This window comes from Dipodomys merriami, unplaced genomic scaffold (assembly GCF_024711535.1).
Source record: "Dipodomys merriami isolate MVZ:Mamm:240054 unplaced genomic scaffold, mDipMer1.0.p SCAF_1, whole genome shotgun sequence".
Lineage (NCBI taxonomy): Eukaryota > Metazoa > Chordata > Mammalia > Rodentia > Heteromyidae > Dipodomys > Dipodomys merriami.
Genome location: NW_027202270.1, coordinates 49,217,895 through 49,233,828, shown reverse-complemented (window position 1 = coordinate 49,233,828; position 15,934 = coordinate 49,217,895). Strand labels below are relative to the sequence as shown.

General features: G+C 36.1%; 1 protein-coding gene across 5 annotated transcripts in view; it reads left to right on the top strand.

The window, feature by feature from the left end:
• Csrnp3 (cysteine and serine rich nuclear protein 3) overlaps nucleotides 1–15,934 on the top strand; it is a 204,038-nt gene that overhangs the window by 168,351 nt on the left and 19,753 nt on the right. For all 5 annotated transcript variants that reach the window (XM_070021771.1, XM_070021780.1, XM_070021763.1 and 2 more), the window contains one exon: nucleotides 3,858–4,117. In XM_070021771.1, the coding sequence (XP_069877872.1) occupies nucleotides 3,858–4,117 (260 nt within the window). The remainder of the gene's footprint in view (nucleotides 1–3,857; nucleotides 4,118–15,934) is intronic.

Genomic DNA, 15,934 nt, shown 5'->3' with positions numbered 1-15,934 from the left:
TGGTGTGCTGTCCTGAGAGCTGTATCTTAAGAAGAATATAAGACTGTCGCATTTAGAATATAGCGTAAGACTGTCACATTTAGAAACTTTTGCTTCAGGATAGTCATTGTGACTTGGATGAAAGAAAAGTAGCTGAGGATACTTAAAATTGGTATAGAATATGAAAATTGACTATTTTTAGAAGCAGTAAGCCACATTCTCTTCCTTTTTCTTGCTCTTGACCTCACAGTAGTAAAGCTAACCTTGAACTCTATAGAGTCAGGAAGTACTGTTTATTCATTCTGCAAAAGGCACATAGGTAAACCAGAGAGGTTTCAGACTCCCTAAGGCTAATGTGGTGAGTGAATATATTCACTTTGTCTCAGGCTTGAAGAAAGAACTCCTTTTATGACTTCATTTGTGATGCTAGTCAAAGTGGGGCCTAGAGGCAGAAGACAGCTCATTTTGGCCTTGCTCTGATTCAATCATCAGAAGAGAGCTGTGGGTGGCTCCTAAATACTAGAAAGCCACATGTAAAATAAATTTCATTAGGATGATCTTAGAGTACTTGAAAGCCTTTCATTCATAGTCTTTGGATAATTGTCTTTACAATGTGATTTATAATATGCAAATTAAATAACACATAAGCACAGGTTTATAAGCCCTAACTGATACAGTTTATAACTTCAATTTCCTTATACACTTTAGTCTGCAAAGGACACAGCCTAAGGACTTCCGCTATTGTTAAAAAATCATCTCAGAAAATCATCTCTACATTCTGACTTCTGAAGAAAGAGGGTAATTTGGCTTTTCAAGAAAAGGTATTGTAGTAGATACATGCTAAAGGGTTAACAAAAAGAGAGAGAAACCACAAAACTTACGATGTTAAAAAAACAAAGCTATAGGCCTAAATACATTATTGAAAAATTAACTTGTCTAGGGTGCCATTAGTGTTCTAAATAATAAGCAACAAAATTATCATAAATTGTAATACTTATTTTAAGTGAGCATATTAAAACCTGTAACCCTGTCTGCAGGGTTACGGCTTTGAAAGGAACATTTTAAGGGCACCCTTTTATGATATAAGGAACAAAGAAAGATGAAAGGTCATCAAGAGAGGTCATCATGTCAACATCAGATTCTCTACTTCAATTGCTATAGAATGGTGACAGATCAGGTTGTCAGATCTGATAGGCAGATTATTCTATTAATTATTCTACTGTGAAATTTTGCATCCTATGATGATCTTTTACATTTTGACAAATTCTTTGTTTTGAGATGATTTAAGCATATAGTTATGAAGCAGGTCAGATCTTTTAAATCAATGTTGAAAACTTCAGTGACTTTGTGGATAAGTTATGCACACCTCGAAATGCATTTGCTCTCTATCTTCTGGGGAAGTAAAATAGTAGAAAAGAGGCAAAGTAAGGTAAGCTAAATCGTAATTCTCTTACTTTTCCATCCTGGAGTGTGCTCTTTCTGTCTCATTCCTGGAATGAGAATTCTACCTAAGGAAGTATCATCATTCATTTTCCCCCCCACTAATGTATCCCAAAGATTTAGAATCTGTTTGACACATAGTAGGTCCCAAATTTATATTTACTGACTGAATAAACCCCCCAAATGAGATTGATTGCAGCGATTTCTCCATATTTAAAGGTCTACAGTGGAAAAATGGGACAAAGATACTTGCACCCCCTTGGAAGAATATTCTTATGTACATTCTAAGTGATATTGTAGTCCTTGTACATTTATTGTTCACCCAGCTCTCCCAACAAAATTCTCTTGAAGCTAGCCAGCAGCAAGTCATGGTCTATCAGAAATATTATGATACCAAGTCTCCACCTTATTGTAGCTTCAGCTCCCCACTGTGGAATGGCAGTCAAAAGCTTAATCTCCTAGAAAAGAAATTCCCCATTCCACCTCCATCTATCTCCAAATAAAGATGTGACCTATGTTCCCTTTTAAAACCTGCAGAAAGCTAGGTGGCAGTGGCTCATGCCTGTAGTCCTAACTACTCAGGAGACTGAGATCTGAGGATCACAGTTTGACGCCAGCCCAGGCAGGAAAGTCTGTGAGACTTTTATCTCCAATAAACTACTCAGAAAAAGCCAGAAGTGGTGCTGTGGCTCAAGTGGTAGATTTCTAGCCTTGAGCACAAAGAGGCTCAGGGACAGTGCACAGACCCTGAGTTCAAGCCCAGGACCTGAAAAAAATTAAAAATATAACTGTTGAATGGGCTTTTTCTTGCATATTTTAGTTTTTGATAGTCCCAGCAATAATCTTTATCTCTTCACATGGTATCATCTTTTCTGTCTTTTCCTATTATCTTCCATCTTTCCACATCTGTATCCAACTTTTATCTTTTCCTAAGGCTATTAATCATATTGGATTGATGTTCATCTTAATGACTTCTTAACATACCTACATTTGTAAAGACCCTATATTCTAAGGAGACTGCATCTTAAGAGTACTGAGGTTTGGGCTCCAACTTATCTCAGGGCTGAAGTCAATAAAAATTCAATCCATAGTAGCATGTTTCTATTTCTTTCTCTTTGTGTCCTTTCTGTCACACTGGAAAGATGTCCACTGTAGGGAACCTGATTTAGAGCTTTTGGGTTTAACTCTGCCACAAACTATATAAAAAGAAATCACTGAGAGTCCCTAAAGCTGGATTGCTTCACTATGAAATGAAAGGATCAGAGCAGATGATGTCTACCATGTCCTCCAGCTTCAAAAGCTCATGCTGATCATTTTTAGCTCTTTTCTCTCTACCCTAGTATGTACTCCAACTTCCTTGATGCTCTCTTTTTTTGCTATTCCTATATCTAATATTAAAGGTTCTGACCATCACCACACAAAGGTAAGGCAATAGACATGTTAATTAAATTGATTTAACCATTCTTAATGTGTATGTATATATTAATACATCATTACTTTATACATAAATATATACAAAGTGTTATTACTTTTGAAATGAAAAGTGCTGAAATATTGCTTGGCATTTTCAAGTGTCTTAACAATTGGATTAGAATCCTACTAGGATATTACTATTTTTTTAATCAATGAGAATTTTGTCAGACTTAGGTTGCTAAACATCTAAGTAGTATCAACAAGATATTTCCATGTATCTTGTTGCTTTGGGAGATCTTTTCTTTTTTTTCAATATTATAGGAAATATGTTTCTACTGACATGTAATAATTGTACATATTTATAAGAACAGTATGATAATTTAGTACATAGGTGTATACAATGTTGTAATTATAAGATCATGATAATTAGCATTTCCAATATCTTAAGTATTTATCATTTCTTTGCCTTGGGAGACTTACAGCCAAAAATCTCTTTTCTAGTAGTGCTCTGTAAAATATATAATCAATTATTGTACACTGTTCATTCCACTGTGCAGTAGGACATTAGAACTTAATCTTCCTGTGAAACTCTTACTTTTGATAACTAGTCAGTGTCTTTATTACCAAGCATCCTGTTGATAGAAAGAAGTTCCCAGATCTGAGGTTTTGTATTATGTCCTTTCTGATTATAGTATGGTACACCTGTGTAAAAAACAAGCAAATCATAAAACCAAAATTTAGAGGATTAGAGGAAATGAGAGACTAAATTCTGGCTCAAAAACAATTGGCAGCTTTCCTGAACACTGGTTTAGACAGAAGCACTTAAAGAAATGTCCTCTACCACCACTAGAACAAAATATAGGAGGGGAAATAAAAAAGTCTTTTTTTTTTTTTAAAACCAACTTCGTAATCTGATAGTTTTAGATTCCATCATAGGGCTGGGCAGGGTTGATCGCCGAGGGCTGCAAGCTCACGTGTATTTTGTAGCCCTCGGTGTCCACTGAATTTGGCTCTTTCTCTTTCAGCTTCCTCCATTCTCAAAAGGGAGAAGCGGCTGAGGACCAAGAATGTGCATTTCAGTTGTGTCACGGTGTACTACTTCACCAGGAGGCAAGGCTTCACCAGCGTGCCCAGCCAGGGGGGCAGCACCCTGGGCATGTCCAGCCGCCACAACAGCGTCCGCCAGTACACGCTGGGCGAGTTCGCCAGGGAGCAGGAACGGCTACATCGGGACATGCTGAGGGAACACCTCAGGGAGGAGAAGCTGAATTCCTTAAAACTAAAGGTAAAGGCTGTGCATTTATTTCCTTGCAAAATCCCCTAGCCTTAGACTAGTTTGAGTTAACCATTGTCATCTTATAGTCACAAATCAAACTGCATTTGACATGATGAGCTTATACATCCTCCTTCTCCTCCTCTGCCTCCCTCCCCCTCCTCCCCTCTTTCTTTTCTGCAAAGCAAAGGAGTGTAATGTTCTCAAGGAAGCTTCCTGACATCATTTCTTCATTCATCCCTCAAATATGTACTATAGAATATTATAAGCTCAAATACCTGAGTTTAAACTGAAGCTAGTGAGTGACTCAAAATAGATGTGGTTCTCTTTCTACAGGAACTTAGAGATTACTAGGAAAGGAAAATATTAGCCAAAATGTCAAAATAAAAATGAAAGTTCATTCGGGGCTTAGCATTAGGACAATGTAAAGCCGGAAGTTGATGTTGACTAGGAGTTTAAGGAGTATCTCCGAGGGAGGGAGGTGAACCTAAGGGGATGACTACACAGAGCCCTGAGGAAATCCAGAGCTGTCTCAAGACAGGAGGGAGCAGAGGACATACCAAAGTTGGTTTGTTTCAGATTCAAAAAGAGTAATGCAAGATAAAGCAGGAAGGGAGCTTTCTAAACCACATTTTAAAAGACTTTCCCTAAGATCTGTGTGTGTGTGTGTGTGTGTGTGTGTGTGTTTATTTTCTTTTTCTTGTGTGTGTGTGTGTGTGTGTGTGTGTGTTTATTTTCTTTTTCTTTTTTCTGCCAGTATAGAAGCTTGAACTCAGGGCATCACACACACTTGGCTTTTATGCTTATAGCTGGTGCTCTACCACTTGCACCATAGCTTGACTTCTGTCTTTTTCGCTACTTAAGTGAAGATAAGACTCTTGGGTACTTTCCTGCCCAAACTGGCTTGGAGCTGTGATCCTCACATCTTAGGCCTCAGCTTCATGATAAGCCATGGTTACAAGCGTGAGCCACCAGTTATCTGTACTTTAACTTCCTCATCATGGAAAAGGTAATCAAAGTCATTAGGAGTTTTAAGCTCAAGGCTAGGGTGGTAAGATAACACAGGCTAGTTCATGCCAGGGTGGAAGCGTAGACTTGAAGTGAGGAAGGCCATGTTGGGAAAAGAGAGGTTCTGCCATTAGACCAGTGAGGAGGCTATTACAGTGGGGTAGGCAAGGGGAGGGGAAAGGTTAGTTTAAATGTATAATAGGGGACAAAGAGAGCTAGAGAGAGGAATTAGGAACTAAACTGAACAGTGCTCAATGGTAAGTTGCATTTAAGAAGGAGAGAAAGGGATAGTCAGGAGAGGTAACTAAATTTCTAGCTTTCAAAATTGAGTAACTATAGGTAACAGTGCTATTTGCTATAACAAGAAATGACAAAGAACACAAGAGTAGATATAACTTGATATAAAGGGTAGATAATGAGAATTATTTAATTTTATTGTAAAGGTGATGAACGGGGGATTACAGTTACATAAGTAAGGTAACGAGTATGAGATTATTTTAAATTTCTGAGGGGCTTTTGAGTTACCAGGGACTAGGATGGTACTTAACAAGAGATAACTATTATTAAGCCACTTTAATTACGAAGTGAAGAAAAATAAAATACAGAAAATAGCTTCTGCTGACTTGAGGAACTCTTTATATTTGCATTGGTCCATTGCCCTATAAATACATAGAAAATATTCTCCTATGACAATAGTATCTGATGACAAAAATAATTTTAAGGTAACCTAATATATTTAACATGAAGGATCTTTCATTAAGCACGCAAAATATAAGTTCGCCTTTATTACCTTCATATTTTGATTTATAAAGTCAGCCAAAAAGCTGCACCATGTTTTAAAACGTGTTAACTTTTTTCTTTTTTTTACATTTTGCACCTTATATATGGCTTATGTCCATTGGACTGATAAACAGTCACTTAAACTGGACCCATTCTAGCCTGAAGCATATCTTTCATATTTCTTTTGTCTAATATTTTGACAAGTTTCACTGAGAATTTTGTCACTAACAAACCGTTGTTACTATGGTTTGATTACTCATTATTTCACTTAATTTAGTAATAATTATTAACTTTGCTTCTAAACTCCATCCTTGCTTTTGTAACTCACTGCAAACTAATTCTATTCTCTACCCCAAGTGTGAAGTTAATCTCTAAATGGAAATATTGGTAGGGTAGTAAGAATGGCTGCTAATCATTAAGTGACCTTTATTTGTCAGGCATTTTATAAACACTATTTAATCTTCACAAAGAAGCAACAGGATAGGTAAATTCTCAGAACTTGTGTACAACTGAGAAAATACAAACTCATGTCTCCCTCATAGAAAACTGAAGATATATGTATATATTCTTGTTACTTCCTATCATTAAATTAATCGATGAGTCATTCGATTGGTTGCTTATGAATTATTTCTTTAATTATAGAAATTGGGAAAGGCAATCTTTGTAAATACAGTTACATGTACTTGTGGGGTTTGCTGCTATGCTTAATGGGTTTTAACGGCTGGGAGACTGACACCAGCTTAGACCAGAAGACATTGTGGTGAACATTGAGGCACATTATTTAGCTGATGAATGACAGAAGAAGCTATAGATGTACACAACACTTTCTCTGCAGGAGGCAGTGTGTACTGTGATACTTAAATTTATATTTAGCTGCTTTGATGCTTTAAGAAGCTGAAGAAAAGAAAACATCCATAAAACATGAACCTGGTTATTGGTTCTTTTTTCTTTTTTTTTCTGGTGCTGACCCTAGTTACTTTTTTTGCAAAATTTCATTGTAAAGATATACCTTTACAATTACAGTTACAGTTACAGAAGTAAGGTAATGAGTAACGATATTGTACAGAGGGGTTACATGAGTAAGGCAATGAGTACATTTTTTTTTTGAGCAGTGCTGCACCCTCCCTCATTTTCTCCCACTCCCACCCCAGCCCTGCCCCCCCCTCCTCCCCGGGCGTTGTAAAGTTCATTTCCAACCAAGTCTTGTGAGTATCACTGTTGAATTGGTTTACCTTTTGTCCCATGATTTCTGTGATTCCCCGTCTCTTCCCCAAATCAGATAAACTTATATACAAAACAAAGGGTACAGAAATAAAAAACAGCAAAAACAGGGAATAAACCGAAGGGGGAAAAAAGAAAGAAAAAAGAAATAACTGCCAACAGTACACTAAAAAATCCTCTTGTTTCCGTTTCTTGGAGTTCATTTCAATAAGCATCATTTCATAAGCATCATAACTATTAAGCTATTGTGCTGCTCCTCTGCTAAGAATATCCTAGACACATTCTAGTTATTACAAATGAGGAAAACCATGTAGCCTATGTTTCTTTGGATTTGGCTTACAACTGAAGACCCAGAAATGAACCCACAGACCTATTGCCACCTAATCTTTGATAAAGGAGCCAAAAACACAGAAGAAAGACAGCCTCTTCAACAAATGATGCTGGCAGAATTGGCTATACATAGGCAGAAAACTGAAGTTAGATTCTGATACATCACCCTGCAATAGAATCAATTCAAAATGGATCATAAACCTCAATGTAAGAGCAGATACCCTGAAAATATTGTAGGAAGGGATAGATAAAACTAGGGCTTCTTGGCACTGGCTGAAACTTCCTAAGTAAAGATCCAGAAACACAACAAATCAAAGAAAAGCTGGATAAATGATCCTATTTCTTGAACTCATGGCCTAGGTACTGTCCCTGACTTATTTTGATCAAGGGTCATCCTCTGTCACTTGAGTCACAGCTCTACTTCCTGCTTTTTGGTGGTAAATTGGAAATAAGAGTTTCATGGACTTTGCTCCCTGGGTTGACTTTGAACCAAGATCTTCTGATCTCAACCTACTAAGTAGCTAGTATTTTAGGTGTGAGCCACTGGCACCAGGCTATTTGTTCTGTGTGTGTGTGTGTGTGTGTGTGTGTGTGTGTGTGTGTGTGTGTGTGTGTGTGTGTGTGTGTGTGTGTGTGTGTGTGTGTGTGTGTGTGTGTGTGTGTGTGTTGGTGTGGGGCTTGAATTCAGTGCCTAGGCACTGTCCTTGAGCTTTTTCGTTCACAGCTAGCATTCTACCACTTGAACCATACTTTTGGCTTTTGGGTGATTAATTGAAAATGAGAGTTTCACAAATTTTTCTGCCAGGATAGCTTCAAACAACTCTCCTCAGCTCTCAGCGTCCAAAGTAGCTAGAATTACAGGAGAGACACAGGTGCCCTACTGAGGTTTCATTTTTAATGTGACATTTGTTTGGATTCTAAATTCTTCTCAGACAAATACCAAAACCAATGTGACGAAAATGATTCCATTAGTTTAAATGAACTACAGAAGAATCTCTGGGACAGAAGACAGTTTTAAAGAGGAAAGGAAGGCTTGTTAAAAACTACCTTTTCCCACTTGGATTTTGCCTGAGACCCTGCTGTGGGAGTGGCAGTGAATTGAGTCAAATGAGGACAGAGGGAAGGGAGCACCTGACAAGTCAGATGTTCCTGAGTCTCTCATTGGATAGATGGGGTTTTCATATATATATATATACATATACATACATATACATACATACATATACATATATACATAGATATATGTGTATATATATATACATATATCTATGTACATATATGTATATGAAATAACATTCTACAAAAGGAAAGAAATTTCTCTTCTGCTGAGTTTGTTTTTCTAGGGCATATCTCCTGAGTTCCAAATAGAGTCACTTGCATAATTGCTTTGCCTCCCATGGAGCTTTAATAGGGAAATGTGACTAAAAGAAAGTTATACATACATGCTTCTAGATATTTCTTTGGGGCAAATATTTTGGAAACTAAATAGGAGAATACAATTATATTTTCATTATTAAGCAGGTGTGGTTTTAGTTTTTTTTGTTTTTACTTAGTAACTCATCTTCTGAATTAACAGTTATAGATAGTGAGAAATTACATATATAGTTGGACTGGTAGAACAAATCCAATTCTATTTGGGGGCTCAAGTGCATCTTTCATCATTGTTGTTTTAAACATTATGTATAAACAACTTATGGAGAAAACTGATTGAATAAAATGCATGTTCCTAGAACAAATAACTAGCTCGAGGTTTCTAAATTATAGAGGAGCCTTTATTTTCTGTCACATCCATTCGGATATGTCATACACTTCACAGTAATCAATGTAGTCAGCTTAATACCAAACTCTTTTCCAAATTAAGTGTTTAGGTTTCATCATCTGTATCACACTAGTGAACAATTAAATTAGCTTTTATCCTCATTTCTCCTGTATTTGCAAGATACATTAGGCAGCCATTTGCAGGTCCAAGAGGGACTGATGTTTCTTTTGCCTCTGTGTTCTATGAATACTGGTTCTACTACCTTGTTCTAGGTAACTTAAGTTAACTTCCGTAACTTTGACTTGCCTCTCTTGGGTACCTCTTAGTTTCTGAGATCATGGGCTTATCCACATTTTTGTTACCATGACTTGCTTGCAGATTATGTGCTTTTGTGAATTTCTCAGTCATGTGTTTCTTGTGGGTTCTTCTTTCCTCATGTAAAATAATGACACATGGCCCGAATTTTAACTCATCTGTTAGTGATCAACTCTTTTAAAAAATCCCTATGTGAATTTCTTCACCCCAAATATTGTATTTAAGACTGCTTTATTTGTTTAGTGACTTACACAGCAGTACAATGCTCCATTTTATTTGTATCACTGAGCTTCCTATCTTTTCGAATTTCTTATAATTGATCCTCTGGCAAAGATCTTAAATGAGTTTTCAGTAATCTCACCATGCGATGGTTCTTTATGAGTTTTGTCTTAACTTGTCATCATAGTTTTGAACTCTACTTCTCCCTACAACACTACTCTTTTTTTTAATTTTTTTTATTGTGAAAATACTGTACAGAGGAGTTACAATTACATGATAATGAGTCCATTTCTTATCAAGCATTGTAGCCTCCTCCTTTGTTTCCCCTTCCCATCCCTTCCCATACTCTTTTAAATTCTGTAAAACAATACTTCACAGTTCTATAGAAGTTAGTATTATAGGTGAGTTAGTATCAAACCTTCAAAACTGCCTTCCTAAACGGAGATCTCCTTCAACACCAAATGGAAAACTTTGTTGTGCCAAATACCTGCCCTAAATTATGTACAACCTATTTTGACAAGTACAGGGAAAATACAATCAAAGTGATGGAGGCTGACAGGGGGCCTTTAGCTTTGTACATATGCAGCATATTTAAGAATATGTTCTTTCAAGATATTGCTGGTGTTTTAGTTGAAATGGAAGAATTAAGCATATGTTTTGAAATCTTTACATTCTCCCTGTACAAGAAACATTGCTCTTTTAATATAAGAAATGAATTGTTTTGATTCTCCTGATTTAAACGTGGGGTGAATCTAGTAGTGTTAGAGTCAACATCCTAGAGCTGCTAGAAACATGATTGTGCAACTATCTCAATTCCTCATCAGCTAGTGTTACTTAGGATATATGTTTAACAGTGGTATAGCAGGATCATCTAGTCATTCTATCTTTAGGTTTTGGGGAACCTCCATACTGATTTTCAAGGTGGCTGTACTAATTTATATTCCCACCAGTATTGTCTAAATGCCCCTTTTCTCTCAAATTCTCACCGCCATTTGTTGTTTCTTGATGACAGCCATTCTGACTAGGGTGAGACAGAATTGGAATGCTATTTAGTAATATTTCGTTTTATGTTTCCTTTATGGATAAGGATACTGGACATTTCTTCATGTATTAATTAGATTATTTGTTCTTCCACTGTTTAATTTTTCAAGTTCTTTATATTTTCTGGATATCAACCCTTTATCTTACAAAGAGCTGGCAAAGATTTTCTTTATTTCTGTGGATTGTCTCTATTCTGGTAATTGTTTCTTTGGATTTTTTTCAGAAGCTTTACATTTAATTAAAATCTCATGTGAATCGTTACTCTTATTTTCTAAGCAATGAGAGAGAGTACTATTTAGAAGGCGATTGCCTATGTCTATATACTTCAGTGGTTTGTCTATGTTTTCCTGCAGTAGTTTCAAAGTTTTGGATATTACATTAAGGTGTTCAAATTATTCTTATATGAGGTGGGAAACAAGGATTTAGTTTCAGTCTTTTAAAAATGTTTGTAAATCTTATTGTAAAGATGCTGTACAGAGGGGTCACAGTTACATGAATAAGGCAATGAGCACATTACTTGTCAATCATTGTTACCCCTTCCCTTCCTTCTTGTTGTCCCACTATCCCTTCCTTCCCCCACCTCTCACACTCCTTCCCACCCCACTCCATGAAGTTTCTCAAGCACTATTTCTTTTTTTTTTCTTTTTTTTTGTTGTAAAGGTGATGTACAGAGGGGTTACATAAGTAAGGAAATGAGTCCAATTCTTGTTGAACATTGTTACCCCGCTCATTTTCTCCCACTGTCCTGCATCCCCTACTCCTGCATCCCCTACTCCCTTCCCCTGCAAGTTGTAAAGTTCATTTCCAACATAGTGTCTTGTGAGCGTCACTGTTGCATTGGTTCACCATTTGTCCTTTGTCTCACCATTTCTGTGATTTCCCCTTCCCATCCCCAAATCACATGGACTTATATATAATACAAAAGGTAACGAAAAGACAATGACAACAGGGGGCAAACCAAAGAGGGGAAAAAAGGAAGGAAAAGGAAATAACTGCATACAATTTACCTCTTCTTTTTATATCTTATAGTTCATTTCATTTAGCATAATTTTATTAAGTCATGTCTCTATAGCTATTGAGCTATTGTGATCCTCTGCTAGAACTATCCTAGACATAGACTAATTATTACAAATGAGGGAAACCGGGCAACCTATGTTTCTTTAGGCCTGGCTTACTTCACTTAATACGATTTTTTTTCCAAGTCTTTCCATTTCCTTATGAATGGGGCGATGTCATTCTTTGTGATGGAAGCATAGAATTCCATTTGTTTGTTGGTGAGATCTCTGAATTTTACATATAGAATCACATCAGGAAAAACAGATCATTTGACTTCTTCCTTTTCTATTTGAATCTCCTTTTTTTCTGTTTCCTTATTGCTCTAACTAGAAATTCCAGTACTAGAATTAGGTTTATACACCTGGCTTTAGGTTTATATATAAAACTTTCTTATGTTGAGGTATGTTTCTTCTATTCATACTTTCTGAAAAGCTTTTATTATTAAAGGATGTATTTGTCACTGATTTTCTGCATCTGTTGAGTTGACTATATATTTATTTTCCTTGATTCTACTTACATATTGTTTTATGTTTATTCATTTGCATATATTTTCAATATGTTGATCCTAATCATTTTGCTTGTCTTTATTAACTTAGTAGTAAGTAAAAATAACTATTAAAGATGAAAAATAACTAATTAAACAAAAATAATTATAAGTTATTTTTAAGCCAAGTCTGTATCAAGGTAAAATAAAAATTTCATACTTTCTCCTAGAGTAAGAACTTTCTTTATAACTATCCATAATCTATAAAGTGATCAATAAAGTTTTGTTATATTTATTGTGTGTGTGTGTGTGTGTGTGTGTGTGTGTGTGTGTGTGTGTGCGCGCGCACTGGTCTTAGAGCTTGAGCTCAGGGTCTGGGTGTTGTTCCTGAGCATTTCTGCTCAAGGCTAGCTTTTTACCACTTGAACCATTCCTCCACTTCTGGCCTTCTGAAGGTTAATTGGACATAAAAGTCTCATGACTTTTCTGCCCAGGCTGGCTTCAAAGCAAGATTCTCAAATCTCAGCCTCCTCAGTAGCTAGGATTATAGTTGTGAACCACTAGTGCTTGGTTGTTATATTTAATTTTAATAAACATCATTATTTGAATGTGTTAAACCTGTCTTGTAGATTCTCATCAATGTGATGGATTGAGAATTACTGTTGAGAGGCCAGGACCATTTGAGAAGTTAGTTCGCAGAAGTGTTCCTCATGAGGATCCTCCTTATATCACCCCACCTTGGCATCCATTGAAAATCTAGGCAGAAAAAGCCACCACTAGATAAGATATAAATGCAGCACATTCTTCACTCCTAGCTTCACATAGGGTGCAAAGGAATGTAAGCATCGCTGGCCATAGAGACATCTTAAAACATGTCCAAATAACTAAAACTCCAATGCAGCCAACCATACTTTCAATAATTAGGTTGTTTCCATCTTTCTATGACAGGAGCATAAAAAATGTTCTCAGCGGGGCTGGGAAGTTGGCTCAGTGGTAGAGTGCTTGTCTTGCATGCATGAGGCCCTGGGTTCGATTCCTCAGAAACACATAAGCAGAAAAAGCTGGAAGTGGTACTGTGGCTCAAGTGGTAGAGCAATAGCCTTGAGCTGAAGAGCTCAGGGACAGCGCCCAGGCCCAGAGTTCAGGCCCACGACTGAAAAAAAAAAAAATGTTCTCAGCACCAAGAAATGAGAAGCTCTCAGAATTAGAATCTTGTCTGAGATATTAGAAAAAGACATTGTCAAGACTGAATTTCCAACTATAATCCATGTAGTCTGAAATCAGAGATCACCAGGAGTGAAGGCTCAGGGCTTTGTGTACCTTATTTTTACTTTTCATGTTGAGGTTAGGCATAGAGGTTTTTTTAGTGGATATTTTCTCTTTAGTGAACCTAAGCAGTAGTTTGGTATTTACTGCTCCCCTTCATCCCACGTACTAAGGCCATCTGTTTAAATAATTCTTTCTAGAATATTGTAATCCAGAATTAGCATTTCTTAAAACAATTCATTTCCATTTGGATCATTGTTTAATTCCTTTTGCCATGACTCTGCACAGATGTTATATTGAGCAATTATAACTTCAAGCTTTTGCATTGCTTTAAGCATAAATTGTCTGGACCTGGAAATGCTTACATGAAACAGCTGAGTACTGCTTTCCCACTTTGTTCTTTCTTATGCCTCTGTTCTCTTACGTCTGGCTTGAAGATTTTTCTTCTTGAAAGAGACAATGCACTCAGAACAGAAACTAGATAATTCTCCTTTGTCATTGTAGATAGCTTGCCTTTCAGTCTATCTTTTCTTCCCCCTGCTATTTCTATAAATTCATTTTAGTTTGTTGTACATTACAATTCTATACATAGTCCATGGTCTCTATAGCAACTCATTCATTTGTTGATTGAAAAACATTTAGTTAGCAAATACTATGAGACTGGCAATTATCAAGGCCCCAGGTTTAAAATGGAAAGCAAGGCAGAGTCTTTGCTCTTAATGTGCTCACAGTATGACAGAGAAAGCATATATATGTATATATATATGTATATAAATATATATATATGAAGCAATCAGCGAACTAATATATTATGAAGACACTAGATAATGAGCTATACTGATGTAATCTAGGATAAATGAGTAGGCTGAGAAGAACAAGATTCACACATTAGTTCAACCAGCTTTGACTAGCTTCTTTCTTCTAATGGAAACTTCATTAGAAAAGCTGCCTCCACATGCACACAAAATAGATTCCCAAAGGGAAATGCTAACTGATGAGGTATCTATTTTCACCCCTGTGAGCTCTTGTTCTCTGCATCTGAATCATGTCCTTTCCCTCTGAATGAGCTAATTTAAAGAGACCATGTTGTGCTTTTCTTGCCTGCTGTCCCTCAGCACTGAGATCAGCATTTCAATCCAATCAGCGTCATTAATCCAATGCCCCTTTTATTCTTTCATTCACCTTTTTTTCTCCCATTAGTCTTCACAACTTTTACTTAGCTTGTATCAAGATTTGGAATCAAATAAACCTGACTTTGATTTTTAGAACCATCATAAATTACCTTTTAGTTAGATTTGGACAGGTTTCAGTTCTTTTCCATATTATTAAAAAAATACTTCATGAGATTTAATGAAAATTGAATTAACTGATGCAAAGGATGAAGTTGAAGGCTTGGTATTAAATATATGGTGGTTTGGAAAAAAATGCATATATATGGTGGTTTGGGTCCTTATCAACAGCATTATCCTTATTATAATAGACAACAATTTGTGTTTGTGGAAATAAATTTGATTTTCAGTATTATTTCCACTCATTTTCACATGGTAATAATTTTGTAAGGGCTAGGAGATTTTTTTGGGAGATTTTATTTACTAGCTTGTTACTAGACCAGCCATCTGGCTGTTGACAGGAATTGTTTTGTTTTGGGTTTGTTTTAATATTTTAGACAATCTACAATTTTGTTGTCCCCTCCTCATAATCATTTTGAATCTAATTAATTATTTTACTTAATTGCACCAAAAACTTTTCATTGATAACAAAATTGACAACGGGATATATCTACAATATAATATGGGAAGAAAATTTTGAATGCAAAATTTCCTTCCCTAGTGTTTTGTATTTTATTCAGAGTAGTCTGGGAATCACTCTACTCAATTTAATGATGCAGTCAGAACAGACACTAGATAATTCTGCTTTGTCTTTGTACCTAGCTTGCCTTTTTGTCTATATTCTTTTCTTCCTAATCTTCAGGTATGTACAAATAGGTAAAATGTAATTTCTATCAAGCTTTGGGAGTTGCTTATTCATGTCTAAGCATGGAAGAAAGTTGCAAAAGTCACATGCTTTAATTCTATCTATCTAAAACAAGTTAATGTGCTTTTTGTTTGAAGAGTATTGTTTGGATAAATATATACAGTGGCTTAGGATATAAATCTCATGTTTAGGGTCTTGTGTGGCTCAAAATAACACATCCTCATGAATGCACACATGCCTCAAGATCCTTATAATGTGATATTAAAAATACTTACAAATGTAGTAGAGAAGAATACAAGGTAAAGATCATTAGATCAAATCATGAGTCAAGTTACTACTAATCATCTATAGAGACTAAGTAAAAGAGAATCTTCTC